This window comes from Notolepis coatsorum (assembly GCF_963971535.1).
Source record: "Notolepis coatsorum genome assembly, chromosome: 16".
NCBI lineage: Eukaryota > Metazoa > Chordata > Actinopteri > Aulopiformes > Paralepididae > Notolepis > Notolepis coatsorum.
This window is the reverse complement of record NC_140180.1, coordinates 84,303,619-84,331,537: the sequence shown is the minus strand read 5'-3', so window position 1 is coordinate 84,331,537 and position 27,919 is coordinate 84,303,619. Positions and strand designations below refer to the sequence as shown.

General features: G+C 43.7%; 1 protein-coding gene across 10 annotated transcripts in view; it reads left to right on the top strand.

Moving 5' to 3' along the window:
- The window catches only part of tnip1 (TNFAIP3 interacting protein 1), a 55,685-nt gene that overhangs the window by 13,329 nt on the left and 14,437 nt on the right, over positions 1-27,919 (top strand). For 5 of the 10 annotated variants that reach the window (XM_084331500.1, XM_084331499.1, XM_084331498.1 and 2 more), the window contains exons 2-10: positions 453-636; positions 2,513-2,656; positions 3,823-3,932; positions 19,361-19,420; positions 21,825-22,037; positions 23,486-23,580; positions 24,158-24,329; positions 25,643-25,735; positions 26,231-26,296. In XM_084331500.1, the coding sequence (XP_084187626.1) occupies positions 489-636; positions 2,513-2,656; positions 3,823-3,932; positions 19,361-19,420; positions 21,825-22,037; positions 23,486-23,580; positions 24,158-24,329; positions 25,643-25,735; positions 26,231-26,296 (1,101 nt within the window). In that variant the 5' untranslated portion in view covers positions 453-488. The remainder of the gene's footprint in view (positions 1-452; positions 637-2,512; positions 2,657-3,822; positions 3,933-19,360; positions 19,421-21,824; positions 22,038-23,485; positions 23,581-24,157; positions 24,330-25,642; positions 25,736-26,230; positions 26,297-27,919) is intronic. The other 5 variants (XM_084331495.1, XM_084331502.1, XM_084331497.1 and 2 more) reach the window with 5 other exon arrangements.

Here is a 27,919-nt window from a genome sequence, read left to right as displayed (position 1 = left end):
AACCACTGCCCTGCAGTGTATTCACCTCATGCAGTGCTTCTGTTCACAATGTGGCCTTTCAATGCATGTTTCTCTCTCTGTGTTGACGTTATACATCCATCGCTCTTACAGTTGACCTTATGTTACAATTGAGTAACGTGTCCATTTCAAATAGTCTCCAGAAATAGATTTGTGCAGAGAAGTCTCCTATTCGACGGTGGGATTCAAATGTGACCCTTTCCATTGTAAATGACAGAGTGAGGGAAACAAAACAAAGCAGTTATGTAATGAATGTTTAGAACCTCTCCCCTCAGAGCTCTGTTTGTTTTGCATAAAAGGCGACGCTCTTTCATTGTTTCACCTTGTTTATTTTCCCCATAACCTACAGACTATCCACAGCAAGCACACACAACTACACCCTACCACTCTACAGTTAGAAGAAGATGTTAAAACTGTGTGTCTTGTCTCCTCAGTTCAGAGCACCATGTCTAGTAAGTGAAACCGTGGCAATGGAGGGCAAAGGACCGTATCGCATCTACGACCCGGGCGGGAGCGAGGCCAAGGCCAGGGAGGACGGAGGAGGAGGAGGCAGCTACCGACAGCTACTGGAGGAGAACGGCATACTGAGGGAGAGGATGAAGGGACTAAAGAGCTTAGGTGGGTGCCCGAAACAGAGCGGTTAGCTCATGGCTGTGGAGTGAGGGCTGACGCCAGCTGCCGTCTGGCTCCGCGTGTCGGTGGCTGCTTGTTGTGTGGCCAACATCTGACGGTTTGGATATAGCGTGGGGGAGACTCGGGATCTAATTTATTATAGTTTTATTGTAGTCCTGTCCTAAACGGATCTGTGAGTACATAACATCCTGGTAACCTTGCCCTGTGTCACGTCTACAGTTGAATCTGTTCTGTTGATTTAGAACTTGGGGAGTAACCACCACAACTCGGACCTTTTTGAGGCATTCCCATCATTGATAATAATCACTGAACGTGCTCATACAGTGGAATGGCAATCCATTGTCTCGTGACACAAAAAGAAGGAGGAATGCAGTGAAACCTGAATCCAAGGGTCATGTGCTGTAATGTTTGCGTTTCATCTCCAGTGACTTGTACCTTAAGGGCACTCGCTCCTTATCGTGAGTCAACCAGAGTACAATCATTTCAGTTGGAGGCAACGTTGGCCTAACGTTTAGAGAAGTAGGTTGTACTGGGCAGCTCCTAGTTGTCAACAGTGTCAGACTGGTTGTACTGGGCATCTAGGCAGCTCCTAGTGGTCAACAGTGTCAGACTGGTTGTACTGGGCAGCTCCTAGTGGTCAACAGTGTCAGACTGGTTGTACTGGGCATCTAGGCAGCTCTTAGTGGTCAACAGTGTCAGACTGGTTGTACTGGGCATCTAGGCAGCTCCTAGTGGTCAACAGTGTCAGACTGGTTGTACTGGGCATCTAGGCAGCTCCTAGTGGTCAACAGTGTCAGACTGGTTGTACTGGGCATCTAGGCAGCTCCTAGTGGTCAACAGTGTCAGACTGGTTGTACTGGGCATCTAGGCAGCTCCTAGTGGTCAACAGTGTCAGACTGGTTGTACTGGGCATCTAGGCAGCTCCTAGTGGTCAACAGTGTCAGACTGGTTGTACTGGGCAGCTCCTAGTTGGCAACAGTGTCAGACTGAGGTTGTACTGGGCAGCTCCTAGTGGTCAACAGTGTCAGACTAAGGTTGTACTGGGCAGCTCCTAGTGGTCAACAGTGTCAGACTGGTTGTACTGGGCAGCTCCTAGTGGTCAACAGTGTCAGACTGGTTGTACTGGGCAGCTCCTTGTGGTCAACAGTGTCAGACTGGTTGGACTGGGGCAGCTCTTAGTGGTCAACAGTGTCAGACTAAAGTTGTACTGGGCAGCTCCTAGTGGTCAACAGTGTCAGACTGAGGTTGTACTGGGCAGCTCCTAGTGGTCAACAGTGTCAGACAGTGGTTGTACTGGGCAGCTCTTAGTGGTCAACAGTATCAGACTAAAGTTGTACTGGGCAGCTCCTAGTGGTCAACAGTGTCAGACTGGTTGTACTGGGCAGCTCTTAGTGGTCAACAGTGTCAGACTGGTTGTACTGGGCAGCTCTTAGTGGTCAACAGTGTCAGACTGGTTGTACTGGGCAGCTCCTAGTGGTCAACAGTGTCAGACTGAGGTTGTACTGGGCAGCTCCTAGTGGTCAACAGTGTCAGACTGGTTGTACTGGGCAGCTCCTAGTGGTCAACAGTGTCAGACTGAGGTTGTACTGGGCAGCTCCTAGTGGCCAACAGTGTCAGACTGAGGTTGTACTGGGCAGCTCCTTGTGGTCAACAGTGTCAGACTGTGGTTGTACTGGGCAGCTCCTAGTGGCCAACAGTGTCAGACTGAGGTTGTACTGGGCAGCTCCTAGTGGTCAACAGTGTCAGACTGAGGTTGTACTGGGCAGCTCCTAGTGGTCAACAGTGTCAGACTGAGGTTGTACTGGGCAGCTCCTAGTGGTCAACATTTAAGATAAGATCTGATCTGGCATCTGTTTTTCAGGAGACCTGCTGGAGGAGTCTCAGACGGAGGCGTCGCGGCTACGTCAGCGGGTAGAGGAGCTGGTGAGAGACAACGAGGCCCTCAAGTCGTCCAGCTTCGCCACCAGCCTGTGTATGGGAGGGCCCGTTCAGACGGAGACACGTGGTAACGTCTCACCCATTACTGGTTAACGACAGGCTTTCACCTTTCTGACAGCTACAGCAAAATACACACATTACAGAATTTTTATTTTAGTTGTACACTAGGAAATACATGACGTTTTCTCTCAGCGTTATCAGTCAACTTTTGATTTGAGCAATATTCATTCGAAGTAGTCATTCTGACTTGTCATTCATGGGTAACCACAGGTAACCACACATATATATAGATCTATAGTTTACATCTATGTTTGCCCTAGCTAACATTAGCTATGTTCAGCCTGGCTGGGGCTAGCCATGGCCCGGTTTGGTAGGGTATGGTTAGGTTTGTGTCTCCATTTTTTCTTTTTTTTATCCACTTTTTTCTCCCCCTATTTTTCTGTATTTTTTCCTCCCATCCCAATTTAGTCGCTCATGCCAATTCCCCCCTCCCCTTCCTGGTCGTTGCGCACATGTGCCCCCCACTGGTCGGTCTAGGGAGCCCTGAAGTCTATCACATGCTTCCTCCGATACATAGGAGACAGCCAGCAGCCTCTTTTCACCTGACAGCGAGGACTCTCATTGGTGAAGTGTAACGCGTGGGAGGTCACACTACCTTCACCATTTTGTGCAGGCGCCCTGACCGACCTGTAGGAGTCGCTGTTTACAACGACCAGATTACTACCCACCGGCTTCCCTCCCGCTGACACTGCCAATTGTGCCAGTATGACGACCGTCGACCGGCCAAGCCGGAGGCACCGCTGACAGCCGGATTCAATACCAGTGTCTCTGCGGTGGTAGACAGGCGCTTAGTCCGCTGTGCTACCCGGCCGCCCGTGTCTCCATTTTTTGTAAACTCAATGGTTGCTAGGTAACCTTTCAAAATGCACACCACCAACTGTGGTACACAAGCTAAACCACGATGATACAACAGTCCCAGCCAGGTCTGGCCAGGTTATGAAAGGTGTCTGTCTCAGCCGGCGGTCCAGCCAGGTTCTAAAGACAATGGCGACGCTCACCGTGTGCCAGACAGACCACAGAGCACGACTAAACCCCGGGCTAGTGGAGACCAGGCACAAGTCAGAATGTCTGATGTGAGAAGGGCCTATTTTTGTTTCAGTGTGTGACTCAATAGTTGTACAGTAATGACCCTCAGGGCCAGTCGTGTTGAACCACTGCCTCTTCCTGGTCCAGGCGGCCACTCCGGCGCTAAGCGGAGACAGGACCAGCAGCCCGGCGCTGCAGAGCAGAGGGAGGAGCAGCCGTGTTCGTCAGGAAAGACTCTGCAGCCTGAGAAACCCACTGTGAGTAACATGGTCCTCAGACTGCTTCCACTTGGGGGTGTTGGGGTTTTGGATGCATTCAAACTGCTTTGTTTTAGAATCATGACAACTTTAATTGTAGAACAACAATTTCATGACCGCGTCGTTTTCCTCACGTCCAGTTCATCCGGTTTTTTCCGATGCAATGCGCCAAGATATTTATAAACTCATATTTCGCGAATGACACTTATAGTGCGGTGGCTTAGCACCAGATTTGAGAAGGATGTGGACGCGCCGGACAAAAGCACCAAATTTTTCCCACGTGTTCCTCATCATCATAGCTTTCATTTTGGGGTAGGGGCCACGTCATCATGATGGATTTCAAGATGGCCGCCATGTAAAATCAAGGTTCTGCCCATTAATAAATATCTTGGTCCATAGCGCGCTCAATGTTTGAGCGAACACAAAGGTATTGATATCCCTGTAAACTAGAGAAGCTAAGCTTTCCATTGGTATCATTGTCTGTTGGGAAGGGTGTTTTAACAGGCAATGATTCAAAATTATGTTCAATTTTCGCAGAGAAAAAACTGCCACGCTCAAAAGGTCCCTTGACCGTTCACATGAATATATCAGAGTGAACATTGGTTTTATAGGTACCCACAAGCCTCTTCTTTCCAGACATACCCATTTTGTCCAACTTGCATGTTATTTGGGGTAGGGCTGGGCGATATAACGATAACGATAAATATCGCGATATATTTTAATCGATATCGGAAAAAAAAGAAATCGGAAAAAAAAATATTGAATATTTTTATTTTACCGTAATTTTTTTGTGACCTGCAACAGGGCAGTTTTAAAACCAGAGACAGTGGACAGACTTGTCTTTCTTGCCTGCAACTTAAAGTAATGGCTTTGCTTGTCCAAATGACAATACTGACTAAATTGAGATTTATTTTTCTCTTGTCCATTTATTTTGTTTGCTTTCTAATTTAAAATACAGTTTGAAACCGTCTGTACACAGTAGGCTATGTGTGCTAGCAGAGCTAGACTCCAGTCACGAGTCACGCAGGGTTTCCGTTAGAAAAAATTGTTGCCGGTCTCCGTGACCGGCAAGATTTCAATCTACCGGACAAATGAGATTAATTCCGGTCATAGTTTATTGAGCTTTAAAACAATTGATAGGCAGGCTATATAAAGAATGTCATCCTCAAGGCATGTAGATTTATAATAGTATTACTTAAAACTAGGCTACTTTTGCGTATACAGTCATTAATATATTACAAATAAAATAAGTCCCTCGATACTCCGTGCTGCTGCTGACTTGAAATAAAATAGACCGCGTATGTGGGCAGTCGGTCCGACACTAAACAGCAGTCTGTTATAATCACATTTTTATGAGCTAACGAATTCCGTTATATTGGACATTTGTATTAATTATATCAAGCGAAGAACTGAGAAAGCAGAGAGACGGCAACATTATCGTGGTTTGCGTGACGACTCTCTCCACCTCGCAACGACTTATTTGCAAAGAGTATGGCGCTGCAGAGCAGCTGATCCAGCTGTTATTGGCTCTTTTCTGGGGACCGCACAGCAGCGCCCCCCACCCAACATTGGCTGAAAATGGCTGAATTGGAGTACTGCTGGAATACTGCATTGTGCTGCTGGTGCTATGGCTCTGCAGCTTCACAAAAGTTCGCACACCCAGCACTAAGCTCTCGCTGACGACGTCGTTGTCATTATTAGAAGCAACGAGGAAACAAATGTAATGATCGTTTTGTTCATCGCATAGGCTATTTAATTTTAGCCTATTTTAATACAATTCAAATAATCAAATTGTGCTTAGACTCAGGGAATTATTTTCACCGGACATTAAGACCGGAGAGATGAAATATGTCGGACTTCAACAGATTTTGCCGGTCAAATACCGGTAATTACCGGCTAACGGAAACGCTGGAGTCACGGTGCACATGTGCGGTGGTTTGTCCACCAAAAAAGCGCCAAAAGATAGAAAAGAAACGAGCAGAGCCAGAACTGTTCAACTCCCCTGGAGCCACAGCCAGCAGAGAAGCCGGTTTACTTTCGCTTTTAAACCAGCTGCAGCCTGAGAACTGGAGTGTGAGGGGATGTAACACTAAAGATGGCAGCAACGACAAAGAATTCCTGCAAAACAGATTTTCTTTTTTTTATACTTATAACAATTTTGATAATTATCGATATCGAGTGATATGATAACATTATCATATCGTTATCGCGATATGATTTTTTGCCATATTGCCCAGCCCTAATTTGGGGCAATAATCAAGCAGGTTTGTGCATGTGGTACAAATGTGTCGAACATTCTAACAACTAACAAAAATGTGAATGTTGGGTTAGGGTTTGTTGTTAGAATGTTGAACATAGAAGATCAATTTGGGTGTCAAACTATACATTTTCTGGGTCAATAAATGTGTTAATGCTATGAACAATGTCACCAGATGAATATTTGTACCATTCTAACAACATATTTACATCATTTTTTACTTGTTTAACAGTCAGACATGCATGAATCGAATAGACATTTTATTAGGATAACTCTTTACATTTATTATTATTATCATAACTTTTTAGCCCGTATAGGCGTATTTAACTGTTATGGAGATATTTTTGCTCGTCTTGTGCAGTGGTCTCGTGCCCGTGAAAATATCAATGTTTCATAAAATTCAAAATTCCCACGGTATACTGGCCAGCTCTCAGTGCGCGTCTCGTGACAGCTGTCGTGGCTTAGCGCAGCCAGAGGACAGCGCGATAAGGGACATGTTTAAAAAGGCAAAACATAATATAACCGGTAAGTCAAGTGTCATTACTTTAGTTATCAAAGGTGGAATCTCTGGACATAAGCAATAGGGATGGGTACCGTTCCGATACGGTACCGGTACCTGTGAATCGATACCGGTACCCAACGGTACCCTTTTTCGGTACTTTAGTCTCTAAAAATGTTAAAAAAAATCCAAACTTCAAATAACTACACTTTCGACCGTTTTCGGCTTTCCATTGCCCCGACTGCTTTGTTGTTTAATCAAGTCAAATCCTAGGTAAGCGTATTGTAGAGGAGCCAAAGCTATATATTTAGGTTATTGTATTATAATGTTTGTTTATTTTTATAACCTTACATTGAAACGGCATTAGGAATATTATGTTCCATTATGACATCATACTGTGACATCACAAATGTTCTAGAATGTTTGACTATGACATCATACTGTGACATCACAAATGTTCTAGAAGGTTCTATTATGACATAATACGGTTCAATGACTATCTAAATCCAATCGATTCTAGAGCATTCGTGATGTCACAGTATGATGTTATAATCAAACATTCTAGAACATTTGTGTATCTATATATATTCAACAATTCTCTGCCACGATGCGTCTACACTGCCGGAAATTCAAAAGAAGAAGAAGAAGAAGAGCTCATTGTGCATCTTGAAACAGTGCTGAGCACAACATAGATTGAAGCCTGCATTTCTAGACCAGGGTGCCTTGCCTACCGTTTTGCTGTTTATTTACGGCTTTCAGGTGAGGAGGAATTTTCATGTGTCGAGTCGGCGTGATTTGAGACTGGGAAAATACAGTTTTCTTACCTTGTAGTAGTGACTTGAATATTTAGGAAAATAGCTTTAGGATCACTTCTGTAAAGAAAGACTTCGCTGTGGAAGAGAAATAAACCATTTGGATATCTTTGTTTTACACCGGAGCGGCTGTGGACCTTATTTTTTTTTATCAACAAACGTACTACTCACGAGTAAGCAACTTTAACCAGTAGAGTGGAACGTCGGCCCTGATACGTATATTGTGCGTGTGAACGTTGACAAAAGAAAAAAGGTTAAAAAAAATATAAAAAAAGTCAAAAAAAATGAATTATTTTTCTTTCTTTTACGGTATCTCACGTGAATCGATACTCGGTAGTACCGATGTGTTTCGGTAAGTACCTTTTAAAAGTACCGAATTCGGTACCCATCCCTAATAAGCAATGACGTTATAGTTTAAAGCTAAACTATACGTTTTTCTCTCTTGTTAGAAGAGGGATAACTTCTTCAGTTAGATTTGATTTGATCTTTATTTATCGTTCACATTTGAACCATACGGTACTGGTACCTGTGAATCGATACCGGTACCCTTTTTCGGTACTTTAGTCTCTAAAAATGTAATCTACCTACCTCAGTCGAAAAAAAAAAATCCAAACTTCAAATAACTACACTTTCGACCGTTTTCGGCTTGCCCTGACTGCTTTGTTGTTGAATCAAGTCAAATCCTAGGTAAGTGTATTGTAGAGGAGCCAAAGCTATATATTTAGGTTATTGTATTATATGAATGTTTATATGTTTATTTTTATAACCTTACATTGAAACGGCATTAGGAATATTGATTGGATTTAGATAAAGTCATTGAACCGTATTATTTGTCATAATAGAACCTTCTGAATAGATGATGATGGCGCCGCCCCGTTCGGCTGCCTCTCTGTTAGCTCCGTCGAGACTGTGTTTACTTTTGTTAATATTTATAGTTTTTAGAGTTTTGTGCGTACCAACTGTTGGTGCATTTAATGTATATGACCGTCAGTCACTCATAGACATTGGATTACGGGAAACTTACCAACTGGATTACTCGCTGGATCAACTTTCCGAACCACATCAATGGCCGGAAGAAATCCTCCGGAGACTAGGACCAGATCCTTTGTTCCTAGACCCCAGGAAAAGACGTCGAGGAAAAAGGGCTGGAATCCGAAACAGGCTGAGATCCAGACGACACCGTACACCACTTCCCAGTATATTGCTAGCCAATGTACAATCAATAGACAATAAACTGGATGACATCCGAGCAAGGATTCAATATCAAAGAGACGTTAGGGACTGCAATGTCCTTTGCTTCACCGAAACTTGGCTAACACCGGAGGTTCCAGATCACGCGATTCAAGCAGCGGACCACTTCTTTATCCATAGGAAGGATCGGACACAATCAGAGTCCGGTAAACAACGTGGTGGAGGTATTGCCTTCATGTTTAACAAAAATTGGAGTGATCCAACGAATGTGAAGGAATTATCCAACTACTGCTCCCCAGAACTGTAATATATAACCATCAAGTGTCGTCCTTTCTTCCTCCCGAGGGAGTTAACGGCGATCGTCCTGGTCGGAGTGTATATTCCACCGCAAGCCAACAACAACGCCGCGCTCTCCAGACTACACGACGAGGTAAATAATATACAAGCGACGAACGTTAACGCCGCCATTTTAGTTCTGGGAGATTTCAATAGCGCCAATCTGAGAAAGGTATTGCCTGATTTCTACCAGCATGTGACTTGCAACACCAGAGGCGGTAACATCCTAGATCACTGTTACACGCAATTTAAAGGTGGCTACAAGGCTCATTCTGATAGTGGCTTTGGCAAGTCAGATCACGCATCCATTTTCCTTACACCAAAGTACAGACAAAGAATTAAAAGTACTCCCGTGGTCTCGCGAGAGGTGCAGAAATGGGATGTGACGTCAGAGGATACGATCCGGTCAGTGTTCCACAACACAGACTGGATTGTATTCCGCGACACAGATAACATTAATGCCTACACGGAGACAGTGCTGGACTATGTCTGTACTAGGGTGAAAGAAACAATCCCCACTACCAAAATGAAAGTTTACCCAAATCAAAAACCCTGGGTAGACAAATCCGTCCGTGAAGCTCTGAGAGAGCGCACCAAAGCATACAATGACGGCCTAGTGGCAGGCAACATGAATGACCACAAGGTGGCGCAACACAACGTAAGGAGGACAGTGTCAGAGGCCAAACGGCGCTACAGGGATAAAATTGAACTCCAGTTTGAACAAGCTGACTCTAGAGCTATGTGGCAGGGGCTCAAAACGATGACAGACTACAAAGGCGCCTCCCTCAAACTGAACAATGACATCTCCTTAGCAAACGACCTCAATACCTTCTATGCGAGGTTTGATGCTGGTAATAACAACACCAGCTCACAAGCCTCGGCAATGGGGGGGGGGGGGTCGGCTGCTGATGGAGGCGCAGTGTTCAGGGTAACAGAGCATGAGGTGAGGCGGACCTTTAAAAAAGTGAATATCAGGAAGGCAGCAGGTCCGGACGGCATCCCCGGCCGCGTCCTAAAAGTCTGTGCCGACCAACTGGCCCCAGTATTCACTGACATATTTAACCTGTCCTTAGAACAGGCTGTCATCCCCACCTGCCTGAAGAAGTCCACTATTATCCCTGTACCCAAAAAATCCAAGCCTGCTTGCCTCAACGACTACCGCCCTGTAGCTCTCACCTCCATAGCCATGAAGTGCTTTGAGAAGCTAGTAAAGGGCTACATCTGCTCCTCCCTCCCCATCAACATGGACCCCCTGCAATTTGCATACCGCCCCAACAGGTCCACGGAGGACGCCATATCCCATGTGCTGCACACAGCAGCATCACACCTGGACAAGAGGCAGGGGAACTATGTGAGAATGCTATTCATCGACTACAGCTCGGCATTCAATACCATAGTCCCCTCCATACTCATAGCCAAGCTCAGGGACCTGGGCTTGGGCTATGACCTCTGCCAGTGGGTCTTGGACTTCCTGACTGGCAGACCCCAGGTGGTGAGAGCAGGCAACTGCACCTCCTCATCCATCACCCTCAACATAGGGGCCCCCCAGGGCTGTGTTCTGAGTCCCCTCCTCTACTCCCTGTACACACACGACTGTGTGGCTCAGCGGAGTAGCAATACAATCGTCAAATTTGCTGACGACACAGTGGTGGTGGGCCTGATCTCTGCCAACGACGAGAGGGCCTACCTGGAAGAGGTCAAGGTCCTGGCGGGATGGTGCCAGGAAAACAGCCTCTCCCTGAACGTCAGCAAAACAAAGGAGATGATTGTGGACTTCAGGAGGTCGGGGGTCAAGGACTACAGCCCCCTCAGCATCGACGGGGCACCGGTTGAGAGAGTCAACAGCTTCAAGTACCTCGGAGCCCACATATCCGAGGACTTGAAATGGACCATACACATTAACAGTGTGGTGAAGAAGGCACGACAACGCCTCTACTTCCTCAGGCGCCTAAGGAAGTTCCAAGTCAGCCAGAAGATCCTTAAGAACTTCTACTCATGTACAATAGAGAGCATCTTGACCGGCAACATCACCTCCTGGTTTGGGAATAGCACTGCAAAAGACCAAAGCAGACTACAAAGAGTGACACGTTCAGCCGAACGCACAATTGGAGGGGGGCTCCCCACCCTCCAGAACATTTACAACAAGCGTTGCAAGGGGAAGGCTAAGAGAATTATTAAGGACTCGAGCCACCCGAACAACTGCCTCTTTGAACTGCTGCCGTCAGGCAAGCGACACAGGAGTCTCAAGGCGAGCACAGAAAGACTCAGAAGTAGCTTCTATCCCCAGGCCATCAGGCTGCTAAACGAACAATGATGAATGAACACTACACAACAACAACCACCAAACACACATAGCACACACATCCACACGCACACACTCACTTTAAACAAACACACTGTAGCACCCACTACACACACTTTATAGCACACACCCACTTTAAACAAACACACTGTAGCACCCACTCCCCACACTTTATATTTATGGATGAAGGATTGCACTACAACTCGTACACCTTACTGTAAATTGTACCTAAAATTGTACCTCATCCCATTTCTGCTTTGCACTAGATAGTACTGTACATTAGTACACTGCATAGTATTGTGTATTGTATATTATATGGTAACTCAGAACATTGTACATATGTCTATACCGAACAACTGTGACCTCATTCTTCTTCTAAATTCATGCTATATTATGTTATTATGTTATTTGATACTATCTTGTCTAGCACAGTCTCTGGAGCGTAACAGTAAGAAGCATTTTGTATGAAAGTATTCTGTACTTCTGTATGACAACTATTAAAGAACTTGAACTTCTAGAACATTCGTGATGTCACAGTATGATGTCATAGTCAACCATTCTAGAACATTTGTGGTGTCACAGTATGCTGTCATAATGGAACATTCTAGAGCATTCGTGATGTCACAGTATGCTGTCATAATCAAACATTCTAGAACATTTGTGTATCTATTATATTCAACAAGTCTCTGAAGAGCTCATTGCCGGAAATTCAAAAGAAGAAGAAGAGCTCATTGTGCATCTTGAAACAGTGCTGAGCAGTACTGAACAGATAGACTAAACAACATAGATTGAAGCCTGCATTTCTAGATCAGGGTGCCTTGCCTACCGTTTTGCTGTTTATTTACGGCTTTCAGGTGAGGAGGAATTTTCATGTGTCGAGTCGGCGTGATTTTGGAGACTGAGAAAATACAGTTTTCTTACCTTGTAGTAGTGACGTGAATATTTAGGAAAATAGCTTTAGGATCACTTCTGTAAAGAAAGACTTCGCTGTGGAAGAGAAATAAACCATTTGGATATCTTTGTTTTACACCGGAGCGGCTGTGGACCTTATTTTTTTTTATCAACAAACGTACTACTCACGAGTAAGCAACTTTAACCAGTAGAGTGGAACGTCGGCCCTGATACGTATATTGTGCGTGTGGATGTGCGTGTTTCGGTAAGTACCTTTTTAAAAGTACCGAATTCGGTACCCATCCCTAATAAGCAATGACGTTATAGTTTAAAGCTAAACTACAGTAATTTTCGCACTATAAGCCGCACCTGAATATAAGCCGCAGCAGCTAAATTGAATGATGTGTACATATATAAGTCGCACTGGACTATAAGCCGCAGGTGTTTTAATGTTTAATTAACATAATGTAATTAATATTGGGACACAATACTGTCGGACAAATAACAAGAATGAACTCATTTACAAGTTGTATTAAGTTTAGCAAATAAGGGAACAGATAAATAACATTTCAATGCAGTCAAAAAAGCAATATTTAGATTTTTACATTTTCGGATTTGGTCACGTTGAGTCACATTTAAGCCACACCGTTATATAAGCCGCAGGGTCGAAAAATGGGGGGAAAAGGCGCTGCTTATAGTCCGAAAATTATGGTATACGTTTTTCTCTCTTGTTAGAAAAGGGATAACTTCTTCAGTTAGATTTGATTTGATCTTTATTTATCTCGAACATTTGCAACCATAAACACACATTTGTAATAACAAAAAATAAATTAAAACGAAATAAAATACAAATGCATTTAAATATATCTTCCTATGGAGGGAATAATCAACATAGCTCAAGACAAATGGTTTTGTTCGAGAAGGGACAGAAAGAAGCAAAGCTTATCTGGTCCTGCCCCTTACAATATCATATTAATATGTAATAAGTTATCTACCAATACATAGTTAACTAACGGAATAGATGGTTAACTAATCAAAGTATCAGAATTTTTATAGAAATTCCTGCGGCCTGCGGGCCATCCTCTCCTCAGTCACGACTCACGAGAGCACTCGCAAATTATGCTGCATGCATGCATATCATTGTCAAACGGTGCGCGTCTCGAGTCGTGCCACTGGCGGTCGCTTGGTTGACAGTGGCACGCACGAGACCACTGCACAAGACCTGCGAAAATATCAGAATGTTTCATACAAATTCCCGCGGTGGCCATACTCTCAGTGCACGTCTCATGACAGCTGTCGGTGGCTATACCGGTCATCAACACCGTAATGACCAAACGACCAGGATATTCTTCATAGCATTAACACATTTATTGACCCAGAAAATGTGTAGTTTGACATAGGGGTGGACGGTATAAACGGTATACGGTATAAACGTTATGAATTTGCGCTACGGTATGGATTTTGACTATACCTTGTAACCGGTAGAGCAGCTCTAAAATAGCAATGACGTCATGTAACCACAGCCAGGGCGTGACTATTTCACTCGTATTTGCCCCTAAAAATAGATAGAATTTGTCATAATAGATGTGGAACTGGAAAAAGTTATTTAGGAGCACAGAGGCTTCACGCAGTGGGCATGTCAACACACGCAATTGTAATTTCATAATACACAGAAGCAAACTAGCTCTTCCACCCTGCGTTTGAAGGCTGTGTGACAACTTCTCTCGCAAGTCGCGCAGTTTCTATGTGTAATGTAAACTGCGACAAGTCCAATGGTCTAACATGCTTTGCATCCTCGCCATTCTGGAATGCCCACGTCGCGCTAAAACCTTATGTAATGTTAACTGTCGATGTACTAGCCTCAGCAAGCTAACGTTAGCTGGCTCCACTATAGCAGCCTGTCGATGTACTAGCGTCAGCAAGCTAACGTTAGCTGGCTCCACTAGCAGCCTGTCGATGTACTAGCCTCAGCAAGCTAACGTTAGCTGGCTCCACTAGCAGCCTGTCGATGTACTAGCCTCAGCAAGCTAACGTTAGCTTCACTCTAGCAGCCTTTTCCCTCCCTCCCTCTCTCTCTCTCTGCTAACAATCCTGATTCGATTCTTGAACCTATTTAATTAAAAAGGAAGATATTGATGGACATTAGCTATAGTATAGCTCAGCAGCTGTAACAGAATAACAGTGTTTTACCCCTTCAGAAGCATTTATATAGACATTTTACCGTCTATGCTTCAAATTATACCGTGATATACATTTTAGACCATACCGTCCAGCCCTAGTTTGACACCAAAATGTATCTTCTATGTTCAACATTCTAACAACAAACCCTAACCCAATGTTCGACACATTTGTACCACATGCACAAACCTGCTTGATTATTGCCCCAAATAGCATGCAAGTTGGACAAAGTGTCTGGAAAGAAGAGGCTTGTGGGTACCTATAAAACCAAATGTTCACTCTGATATATTCATGTGAACAGCCAAGGGACCTTTTGGAAGATGAGCATGGCAGTTTTTTTCTAGGTCGAAAATGTAACATAATTTTGAATCATTGCCTATTAAAACCCCCTTCCCAACAGTTGGGCTTAATGAAAATGGTACCAATGGAAAGCTTAGCTTCTCTAGTTTACAGGGATACCAATACCTTTTGTGTTCGCTCTAATATTGAGCGCGCTATGGACCAAGATATTTATTAATGGGCAGAACCTTGATTTTACATGGCGGCCATCTTGAAATCCATCATGATGACGTGGCCCCTACCCCAAAATGAAAACTATGGTGATGGGGAACACGTGGAAAAAATTTGGTGCTTTTGTCCGTTGCGTCCAATTTTTTTTGCTAAGCCACCGCACTATTAAAACCCATTCTCTGCCGGAGCTTATATCCATCGCTGTATCCTCTCTGCCAGCGCTATTTGTCTATGGAGATGTTCACCTTCTTTGCAGGGCTATAACTTTTAAAATTGTATTGCTACATTGACATTACTATGGCCCATTCAACATCAATTATCTATCGTTCAGGATGTAGGAACGTTTTACTTTTTCATTCATACTAAAATACCGTCCAGAGTATAAATATGTTTTTATCGTTTTCCGCTGTATTTCATAGAACGTGAGATATAACCATAAATGCATATACTAGATGATCAAATGCAGTTTGATACGATCAACGTTATATTAAAAATTTCAACTGTACATGATCCTATCATCTGCTGGTGACCGGAGGGGGGGGGGGGGGGGGGGTCATTTATAATTCAATGACCGACGTTAAATGATTCATGTAGTATGGGTGATATATAGATCAGAGCAGTTTGTATGGATAATAATAATCAAAAACGCTGAAACTCACGGCAGCTTCCTCTTACCGTTGGGCGATCACACTGGCGCAAACGGATCCCAGTTATGTGATGTTGATCTAGGTCAGGGCTATTCAACTAAATTGTTCAGGGGGCCACATTGTCAGCAACCCAAGGGGCCAGGGGCCGGACTGCCACGGCGCCTCCCCGTGCTATGAATATATGTACACTTGACACAACACGCAACCACATTTTCACAACTTTTATTTAACTACATTGCAAAAGTAGTATACTTTTCAAAAAAAGTGCTTCATTTATGTGCCACATCTGCAACATCTCCTGCAGAAAGTGCTTCATTTATGACTGTGCAACAACTGCAACATCTCCTCTTCAACATTTCAATATAAAAATAAAATAAAAAACAAACGAGTGCATGATGTGCATCTGAACATTCTAACATCAACAGTAACACTTGAACAAAAAAACACATTTATAGTGCAGCTGAGCTTATGAAAAAGTGCTTCATGTCTGTGCAACAACAGCAAATCACAGCATCTTATTAGCACTTATTGTCCACTCTTAACTCTCAAACATCAGGGGGGTGGGGGGCAGACAGGCCTAGCCTACATACACACATCTAATGAGAGCGATTGCACTTCTTTGACTGGGCAATGGCAGAGAAAGAGGGTTCATAGGAAGTGAGGGCTACCCGCAAACAGTGATGCAAATGCTCATTTGTCAAGGAGGCACGTTGCTTGTTTTAATGGCATTCATGTGAGAGAAACTGGATTCACAGGTGTATGTTGAGCCAAACATTGTTAGCACAGATATTGCCAGCGTTTTTATTTTGGGGAATGTCTTGACATGAATACACTTTATCCAAAATGTTGTGGTGGATTAATTCTCAAGTGCCTGCTTCAGAGCAGATGATGCTTGCATGTCAATTATTTCAAGTTGCAGGAGACCTTCATCAATGTGAAGTGATGCAAGGAACTCTTGTCCTTTTGTGGAAATAGCAGCTACATTGGCAAATGGGTTGCTCACAAAATGCATCAATTCTCTGGACATGTCAAATTCATCAAATCGACTTGCAAAGTTTTCCCTCAATTTATCAATGAAATCTGTCATTAATTGAGTGACTTTTGGCTCAATTGTGCGTGTTAACGTTGACATGAAAAGAAAAAAGTAAAAAAAAAAAAAAATATTAAAAAGAAACATTTTTTTTTATTTTTTTTTATTATCATGTAATCTTTGGCGGGCCGGTCAGAATCATCCGGCCCGCGGGCCGCCAGTTGAATAGCCCTGATCTAGGTGATCCAGTTCCGGTTTGTATAATACTAATATACGTCCAATCATGTTTATTGAGTTATGGCAACGGATCGATATCCACGGTGTCTGGATAGAGTCCCGGGAGCGATAGCGAGTGGCCGGACGGAATAGGGGACGGACTAAGCACTTCCGGCCACTTCCGGTTTTGGCAACTCGTCGATCGTCCACGAGGTGGCGGTATTGAAGCGTTGCAGAGTTGAGCGGAGTCCTACAGCACCAGCCAAGACTCCGTGGGTGAAATGTGAATATCATGACGAAAATATGAAATATTGATCTCAAAGACGCCTTACGGCGTCATTGGCAGATTACTTCCGGGGGGAGTATGGTTGCAAAGCTGAAACTTAAAGGAATTGACGGAAGGGCACCACCAGGAGTGGAGCCTGCGGCTTAATTTGACTCAACACGGGAAACCTCACCCGGCCCGGACACAGAAAGGTTTTGATTGATTATGCATGGCGGAGAATGACGTGTTAACAAGTCATTGGCGAGCAATGGGTTAAAATCATTGGTAAACAAACGTAGAGCCTTGGCTCCCCCCTCCAGCCATATTCCATATAAGTCATATTCCAACTTAACTGAATGCACATGTGTGTGTGGACTACTGTACTATTACAGGTATTGAAATGAACAATGCAACTTCCTTATACAAAAAAAAGAAATGTATTTTTTATTGGCCACGTGACACACGTGGCACGCCCCCGCGCCAGCGTTGCCGATGCGAATCAGTCAGAGCAATATTGTTGCGCCATCTTCTGAGTGCAGACGCGCTGCTGTTTAATCACTTTTCCCACTTCAATGACAGAGCTGCTGTTTAATGCTCACTTTTCCCACTTCAATGACAGAGCTGCTGTTTAATAATATTGTCGCGTTGTGGAAAGCAGGATGAGAGAGCGTAGATTTCAGTGTGTATCATTTAATCATTTAACATTTGAAAGGCATACATTGTTGTCATACAGAAGTACAGAATACTTTTATCCAAAATGCTTAACAGTCTCTGGAGCGCGCCAGTAAGAAGCATTTGCACTGCAACTCGTACACCTTACATTTCTGCTTTGCACTATAGCGTATTGTATATTAGTACATTGCATAGTATATTGTATATTGTATGGTACAGTAACAGTCTGGAGCGCAACAGTAAGAAGCATTTGCACTGCAACTCGTACACCTTACTGTAAATTGTACCTCATCCCATTGCTGCTTTGCACTATAGCGTATTGTATATTAGTACATTGCATAGTATATTGTATGGTAACTCAGTTACTTCTATTCTGCATCGAACATTGTACATATGTCTATACTGAACAGCGTGACCTCTATTTTTACTTCTATTTTACATGCTATACTATTTTATTTCATACTTATCTTGTCTAGCACAGTCTAACAGTAACAGTAAGAAGCATTTTGGATAAAAGTATTCTGTACTTCTGTATGACAACAATGTATGCCTGTCAAATGTTAAATGATAAATGATTAAATGATACACACTGAAATCTACGCTCTCTCATCCTGCTTTCCACAACGCGACAATATTATTAAACAGCAGTTCTGTCATTGAAGTGGGAAAAGTGAGCATTAAACAGCAGCTCTGTCATTGAAGTGGGAAAAGTGAGCATTAAACAGCAGCTCTGTCATTGAAGTGGGAAAAGTGATTAAACAGCAGCGCGTCTGCACTCAGAAGATGGCGCGACAATATTGCTCTGACTGATTCGCAGCGGCAATGCTGCCGCTGCCGAGGGGGCGTGCCACGCGTGTCACGTGGCCGTCGCGGCCAATCAGGCGAAACCGAAATCCGACTAAATCCGTTGCGGAAGTGAGACACGCGGACCGATCAGGCTTAAGGGGTTAATGCGTTTCCCCATGGTGAGCAGGTTATTAAGGGGTTAATGCGTTTCCCCATGGTGAGCAGGTTATTTCCTGAAATATTATCAGCCTATATCTGGCAAGCACTAGATTTAAAATGATCAGCCCAGCGCTGCTGGGGTTTGGATGCATTCCAAACAGAGACAGATCTGTGAAGATTGTAGGAACAGTCACTCTTATCTGGAAATCCCTTCAGTGTTTACTGCCTCAGCGACGGGGAACATCTTTTTAAAGGAACACACACTGATATTATGGGAAATGTGCTTATCATCTAGTCTAGCTTAGCACAAATGAATGAAGTGGATAGGGACTGCTAGCCTAGCTAAACTCTGGAGAGAGGTTTTTTTGGCCAACGGTTAGGCTAGCTAGTCTGTATTAGCTTCTATTAATGTGTGCTAAGTTGGATAGCTTTCTACTGAAGGCACAGAGAGGAAATTGTATTTATCTTCCTGTCTGACTCTGGAGAAGACGGTAAATGCATTTCCCATAATGTTGGCATGTTCCTTTTAAATATTCAACTCTGGAATGTACCTGGCTGCTTAGTTTAGTTTCTCTCTTAGCCAAAGAAGAGGTTGTATATTGAAAGCCTGAAGCCTTTCCCACCTGAAGGTGACATGCTCTTGTCTTGTGTCCATGTTCTTATTGAACTCCTTGCAGGAAGCCTTGTCAGAGTTTGAGCTTGTGAATATGGAAGAGAAGACTAATGACGGCCAGACTGTAAGTACCAGACTTCTTACAGATAACTTTTTTAGATGTACAATCGAACTGCTTTGATTTAGAATCATGACAACTTAAATGGTAGAATTCTAAGATAGGGAAAAATCCCCACAAAAAACATCTCTTATCTGAAAGGGCTGATTGTTGTTTTTTTTTAAGCCGCCACAGTTCTGTGAATACTGTTACGTTCCTGTCATCAGTGAATGTTTCAGAAATATATAGGGCCATATTTTCAGAAAATTGGCCTAAAAGTACATACCCAAGTAAATGGAAGATTGCTCCACTTCTACAATGTCCAATTGCATGTTCTTGGTATCTAGGGACATCTCAGGGAATGTATTCCCACTGTCAGAAATATAAAGAAGATATACAAAGGTAAAGAAACAATATACGTTGTATTTTATTGCAATAACGTTCAGGTTTGTTCGACCCGTGAGATATAATCACGAAAAATAACATCAGAATTTTTCACATAGAATATTTTCAGCAGCTTTGACAGCAACTGGTGGGAGCTGGGTAGTGTAGTTGTATGAAATTTCAACGTCCATCGAAAGCCCTGGGTTTCCTCTTTCTTAGGACTACAACAATTTCATGACGCCGTCATTTCCTTGCTTCTAATTCATCCGGTTTCCGATTCAATGCGCAGAGATATTTATAAACTCATATTTTGCTAGTTAAAATCATTGGTAAACAAACGTAGTGCTGAAAATATACACTTTGACTGCTGTCTTTATAGGGTTAGGGTCTTTACTCTTGGCTACATTTGAAAAAGAAACACAACATTAATGAATACAGACTGACTGTATTGATCTATTTATGACGTGAAATGAATCTCGTACCAGACCGATCAGGCTTATGGGGTTACTGCTTTTTTCCATGATGAACAGGTTATTTCCTGAAAAATTATCAGCACATCTCTGGTGAGCACTAGATTTAAAATGATCAGCACATCTCTGGTGAAATAAATGTTGTACAACTTCAGTAAGGTGCCATTAAAGTTTAAACACACCTGAAATATCAATACCCTATTGATTCTGACCTTGAAGAGGAATGTTATGGCTGAGTTACATCAAGCCAACTTCAGCCTAGCTTCTCTGTGGACATTCCTTCCATATCAGGAACCTCTCTTCAGTGATTCACCAGCAAACTCAATAATGGAGGCTCCAGCCTGAGTCAGTGTGGGGAAAGTCCAGGGCTACTGACCAGCTTTACACCACACACACACAGGATATTATTTGTGAGAATATTTTAGGAATATATGGTGTAGAATCTCATGTGATGTGATCTGTGACTAGACAGTCACATGTGTTAATAATAGTTGTTGTGTGGTTCAAGACAACAATGTTTCTCATGTTTTTCTCTTACTACCGGTAAATGTTTTGTCCAACAGGACTAACTAGTCTTGAGGCATCATAGAAACATTTAAAGGAAACTACCCCTAGACAGTCCAGTCCCTGACTGTTGTGAGTCATCGGTGGTTGAGTTAGTAATGATTATTTACCTTGATGGCCACCAAGCTGTCTGGATTGACTGATCCTCTTTGTTACTGACTGTGTCCAGTGTTTACTGTGTGCTTGTGTTGTAGCTGTGGCGGCATGGGGACATTTCTGGCATTTGTTCCACGTCGAGGGCTGTCCTGAATGATTTATATTATGTTGGGCGTCGAAGCTTCAGTTGTGATCATCATCGAATACTTGAAGCTTCGTTCTTCCTGTGAGAGAGTTTCACCGCTGTGGGTAAACGATAGCAATATTATGTGGTAGATCTTTGTTTTCTGAATGTTTTCATGACGTCCTTGTCCGAGAAGAATAGATTTTCAAAAGTAATGTTGGATCATTATTTCTACCAGCTGTTTCTAATGCTGGCATCTTTTATGTAAAATAAAAAACCACCAAACGCACAAAAACAACAACGAAGCATTAGAATAGTGATGTTGACATTGATTTCCATGGCATAGATTAAAGCTTCACAGCATTAGAATAGTGATGCTGACATCGATTACCATGGCAACTATTGAAGCTTCACAGCATTAGAATAGTGATGTTGACATCGATTACCATGGCAGTATAGTTTTCCAGTACTAAGTACAATGTGATATGACATATTCTTTATGTCTTTATCTTGTAATACAGTTGTCATGGTTCTATTTAATTTAAAATGGTCTATTTTATTTTACTTTTTAATACAGCTGCAAGCAATATTTTTTGGATTAACTTAAAAATATACTATATATATATTTTTTTTTTACTATATATATATATATATATATATATATATTGTGGATGACAGTAAAAATCCATACCTTTGCATGGATCCATCGCGCTATACCTTCACATTGTGTATCCCCTACTACATGGCAGAATGGACGTAGAGGAAACACTGACCTCTGCCTCTGAATGTCCAGCAGGCTGCAGGAGCAGGGCTCATCGTCCCCCTGCTGCCCCAGGAGAACACGGAGCTGACCAGCCAGCTGCAGAGACTGGAGAGCTCCTTCAGCATCTTCGCAGAGGAGTCCAACCCCAACCAGCTGCTGGCCCACCTGGGCCGCATGGCCGTGGAGTTCCACCATCTGTCCTCCAAGGTCCAGAAGAACGAGCAGAGGACCTCCCTCCTACAGGTGACTGGCAGATGATGAGGACAATAGAAGGATGTTACATTTACATCTACATTTAGTTTGACGCTTTTATCCAAAGAGACTTACAAACTGTACAACAAGTCAGCAGGAGGGGTACATCTCTGGAAGCTAAGAGCAAGTGACATTGTTAGTCTAGCAGTGCTGAACTTGAATGCTACACTGTGTAGTGCATAGGGATGCCCCGATCACGTTTTTTGCCACCGATCGTCGTGAGCCATATCGGCCGATACCGATCCGATACCGATCGTTTTAGATTAAAAGAAATTAAAATGTATTTTATATAATTTTAATTTTAAATTTTTTTATAAAATATATATATTATATAATTAGACTTGTACTTGTATTATCTGCGAGACATCGCCACCACGCAACAAGCTCCACTGTCTGTGTGTACTCTAGTAGCCTCCAGCTACGGCCAGGATTCTCCGGAGCTGCAGCTGGACCTATACTCGAGTAGCCTCGAGCTACGGCCAGGATTCTCCGGCGCTGCACCTGGACCCTATTGGTATAACGTTACTTAACTGTGCTCAGCAAGCCCTCAGCTCGAATACGCATCGAATCAGTGTTATAAGACATTGATATCAGGAGCTATCTGTAGCTACTGCTAGCCGGATATATAACGTTAATACAACACCTCAGTGAATTATTTAGTTCAATGGGACATTTCGTTTTGAACAGTGAACTAACTTGCACTAACGCGAGCTAACAGGTATCATACACGTCTCTACTATACTTGCTGGAGCGCTTGTTGATGTCAGGAGCTATCGGTAGCTGGCCGGTTAGATACCGTTCGCTTAGACAATGCCTCATCATGTATTAAACTAAAAGTGAATAGTTGACTGGGTCATTTTGTAACGGTAGCTAAGCTAACGTTAGCTCAGGGAGACGCCGTCCTCCCGTGTCCCGTCTCACTAGACTAGACCCGTGTTTACATGCGTGCGGGAGGGGCTGGAGGGATGAGCAGACGCCGCACCACCCGGTGTCTGAGACAGAACTCGGCGACAGCGAGTGAGATCGGGTTTGATGATCGGCGAAAATAAAGCATTATCACCGATCACTGATCGCATATTTATACTGATTATCGGCAGATAACGATTGGTGGCCGATCGATCGGGGCATCCCTAGTAGTGCATATTAGTATAGACATTAGCAAACCTCTCCTCAAACCACTCCTCTAACCTCTCGTCAAACCTCTCCTCAAACCTCTCCTCAAACCTCTCCTCAAACCACTTCTCTAACCTCTCCTCAAACCACTCCTCTAACCTCTCCTCAAACCTCTCCTCAAACCTCTCCTCAAACCACTTCTCTAACCTCTCCTCAAACCACTTCTCTAATCAAACCTCTCCTCATGGATCACCTCTCCTCAAACCAAACCTCTCCTCCTCTCTTCAAACCTCTCTAACCTCTACAGTGTCTGTTTGTTTTCCTAGACGCTTTGTGAGCAGCTGAGGCAGGAGAACTACGAGCTTCGAAAGAAAATGGAGGAAGATCATCAGTTCAGGAACCGGGACTTGGAGCAGCTAAGGTGATGTTTTCCCTCCCTCTCTGTTGGACTTGAGGCTGGGTTTGTTGTTCTACTGCTGGCTGGGGAAGAACTTCACAAAGGATCATAATAAGGGAGAATGTGTTTGTTTACTGGCAGGGCAACTCTAGGAATACAATGTGTGTTTGAACTGGACACGCTGCTGCTGCTGCTACTACTCTTATACCCAGTTCCTAAACAATGAACAGACTCTCACGTCTCATGTTCTCCATCCTGTAACCTTTTGCCTTTAAAAAAAAAATCTTTTTTGGTATCTTATCTTGATTTGTTGCTGAAGGTCTTTGATTATGTGATCAATCCAAACATTGTCGATTATTTTCTCTCAGTATAAAAACCCCATAAAGCTTTTTGGAGCCGCTCCATCACAGATGTTGGTTTGGCGCACTTTCTCTTTCGACGGTGGAGCCACCCAGTGCTCTCTTCTCCTCATGGGTGTTGTAGGGTCTTCCCAGAGGATCTGCTGAGCAGAGAAGAAACTCTGCCAAGACTTGAGCGAACTCTGGGAAACGGGTCTTTGTTCACAACATAACTCTGGTTTTCCCCCTCTTGTCTGATCCAGACAGGAGAATCTGAAACTGAAAGAGCTGGTCACAGGAGGAGGAGGAGGAGGAGGAGTGACCGTGGCGACGGCGGCACCGGCTGACGCCAATCCTCCGGAGGCCAAAGAGGAGTCGGCGAAAGAAGAAACTGCCGGCCTAAAATCCAAGATGGAGGTCACCACGCCACAGAAGGTAGGCGCGATATTTCCTGAAATGACCTGACTTCATTTGTTACATTTTCTTACATAGTCATGTAGTGGAAGTCAGTCATGTAGTGGAAGAGATATATGCCATGTGTGTTGCTTGTATATGCCATATGTGTGTTGCTTGTGAATTTGTCACCTTTCTTGTTCTTAGAATCTTTTTTTTTTTTTTTTTTTTTTAAACAGTATATTTATACCAAAATTATCAACTCTTCTTGTTATTTCCTTGGTCCAGAAACATTTAATCAATATTTGTGAACATTAACTACTCTCCTCCCAAAGCCAGATACCGGAGAAGTAAGAACAAAACTTGTGATGTCATTGCGTATAAATTCTGCAGCTGCTCTATTGACAATGAATGGGAAACAGATTTTGTGGACCCACAGAAAGTTTGTTTTATTTGAGCTTTATTCCATAGTAGTGTTCTCAGTTCTGAAACACAAAATAATCTATACTTAGAATATTCTTCTGTGTTCTCAGTGTCATCTTTACGCTCTCTCCCAATTCATTATATCTATGGAGCAGCTTCAGAATTTGTACCCGATGACGTCACAATCAGGAATATAGGAACGCAATATAGGGGCTACAGTGGCTCAGGAGGTAGAGCGGTCGTCTGGTGATCGGAAGGTTCCCGGTTGCTTGAAGCCTTTTTACAACGCTTCCGGGTTCCCGTTTTGCGCTCTGATTGGCCAGGTCATGTGACATGAGTGCCAATCGTGGGACGGCAAGTTTCTACACTGGTTAAGCTTAGGCACTCTTCGAAGTTGGTTAAGGTTAGAGTTTGTCTTAGAGCGTGACTGCAAGTTCTTTCGCCGGTTAAGCTTAGGCACTCTTTCGAAGTTGGTTAAGGTTAGAGTTTGTCTTAGAGCATGGCGATAGAACGGCAGATAGTTTGCAGGCTGTTCGACGCGGAAATGGGCAAACACGCTATTGGGCGCACATGTCACATGACCTGGCCAATCAGAGCGCCGGAAACGCGAATGGGTTGTAAAAAGGCTACACGCTTCCCGGTTCGATTCCCGCTCCTCCCGGGCAGTGTGTCGAAGTGTCCTTGAGCAAGACACCTACCCCTAATTGCTCCCGATGAACAGATTGGCACCTTGCATGGTTGCCTCCGCCGTCTGTGTGTGAATGTGTTGGTGAATGTGAGGAAACATTTTTTTAAACGCTTTGGATAAAAGCGATATATACCGGTAAATGCACGCACCTTTTACCATTTTCTATAGGAATAACATTCTGTATGAATTCTTTAAATGGGGGCGGAGTTCCCCTCTCAGCTCCTAATATGTTTCACATCCTCAGAGCGGGAAAGCGGTGGAGAAAACTCCCACCAAGCCTTGTGACCCGGAGGTGTACGAGAAGAAGATCAAGCTGCTGGAGAAGCAGAGGAAGGATGTAAGTCTCTCGTTCACCTTTAGGCCTAACAAAATTAATAGTTGGTTTCAGGTTGCCGACCGACCCTGCTGATTTAGGTGCGACCCAATATATTTTAGGAGTTTTTAAAAAGAATTATATAATTTTTTTTTTCTTTTTTTTTTTTTTTTTTTAAGAATAAAGTTTCATAGAAATCTTAGTCAAACATTTAGTATTATGGATATTAAACATGCTGGCAGAGTACATGCATCCATGTTGTTGTGAACATTTTAATTAAAGAAAGAAATTCCCTATCCATAGTCGCCGTGGGAAAGAATAAAATAAAAAAATTAAATAAAATAAATTCCCTACCTACCCATGGCCAAACTGACAACCAACCTGAAACCAACTATTAATTTTGTTAGGCCCTAGGTCCTCTTCTGCTAGAAGGGAACGTTTTGTCTCTGTGTGTGTGTGTTCTAGTTTCCTCTATGCTTTGACTGTCGTTGGTTTAATTTTCTGTCGTCTGTCTCGCAGGTACTGGAGGTGAACAAGCAGTGGGACATTCAGTGGAACTCCATGAAGTCACAGTTTGAACAGAAGGTACAGTAATGACCGCTGTTTTCTGCCCGTTCAGAGGAGAGACCCTGTTTAAAGTGGTTCAAAGGAGAGACCCCTTACAGAGCGGTTCAGAGGAGAGACCCTATTCAGACGAGAAGACCCGCTTAGAGCGGTTCAAAGGAGAGACCCCCAGTCAGAGCGGTTCAGAGGAGAGACCCCGTTCAGAGTAGGGCTGGGCGATATAACGATAACGATAATTATTGCGATATATTTTAATAATCGATATCGGGAAAAATAAATAAAAAATTGTGACCTGCAACAGGGCAGTTTTAAAACCAGAGACAGACTTGTCTCTTGCCTGCAACTTAAAGTAATGGCTTTGCTTGTCCAAATGATAATACTGACCAAATTGCGATTTATTTTCCTCTTGTTCATTTATTTAGTTTGCTTTCTAATTTAAAATACAGTTTGAAACCGTCTGTACACAGTAGGCTATGTGTGCTAGCAGAGCTAGACACGAGTCACGGTGCACATGTGCGGTGGTTTGTCCACCAAAAAAGCGCCAAAAGATAGAAAAGAAACTAGCAGAGCCAGAACTGTTCAACTCCCCTGGAGCCACAGCCAGCAGAGAAGCCGGTTTACTTTCGCTTTCAAACCAGCTGCAGCCTGAGAACTGGAGTGTGAGGGGATGTAACACTAAAGATGGCGGCAACGACAAAGAATCGCTGCAAAATAAACATACATCTGTTGTTTCAAAATAACTTTTTTAATACTTATAACAATATCGATAATATCGAATATCGAGTGATATGATATTGTTATCGATATCGTTATCGCGATATCATTTTTGGCCATATCGCCCAGCCCTAGTTCAGAGGAGAGACCCCGTTCAGAGGAGAGACTGTTCAGAGTGGTTCAGAGGAGAGACCCCGTTTAGAGGAGATACCCCGTTTAGAGGAGAGACCCTGTTCAGAGAAGAGACCCTGTTTAGAGGAGAGACCCTGTTTAGAGGAGAGACCCTGTTTAGAGGAGAGACCCCGTTCAGAGGAGAGACCCCGTTCAGAGGAGAGACCCTGTTTAGAGGAGAGACCCCGTTCAGAGGAGAGACCCCGTTCAGAGGAGAGACCCTGTTTAGAGGAGAGACCCCGTTCAGAGGTGAGACCCCGTTCAGAGGAGAGACCCTGTTCAGAGGAGAGACCCCGTTCAGAGGAGAGACCCCGTTCAGAGGAGAGACCCTGTTTAGAGGAGAGGCCCCGTTTAGAGGAGAGACCCTGTTCAGAGGAGAGACCCCGTTTAGAGGAGATACCCTGTTCAGAGGAGAGACCCCGTTTAGAGGAGAGACCCTGTTCAGAGGAGAGACCCTGTTCAGAGGAGAGACCCCGTTTAGAGGAGAGACCCTGTTCAGAGGAGAGACCCCGTTCAGAGGAGAGACCCCGTTTAGAGGAGAGACCCTGTTCAGAGGAGAGACCCCGTTCAGAGGAGAGACCCCATTCAGAGGAGAGACCCCGTTCAGAGGAGAGACCCCGTTCAGAGGAGAGACCCCGTTCAGAGGAGAGACCCTGTTCAGAGGAGAGACCCTGTTTAGAGGAGAGACCCTGTTTAGAGGAGAGGCCCCGTTTAGAGGAGAGACCCTGTTCAGAGGAGATACCCTGTTCAGAGGAGAGA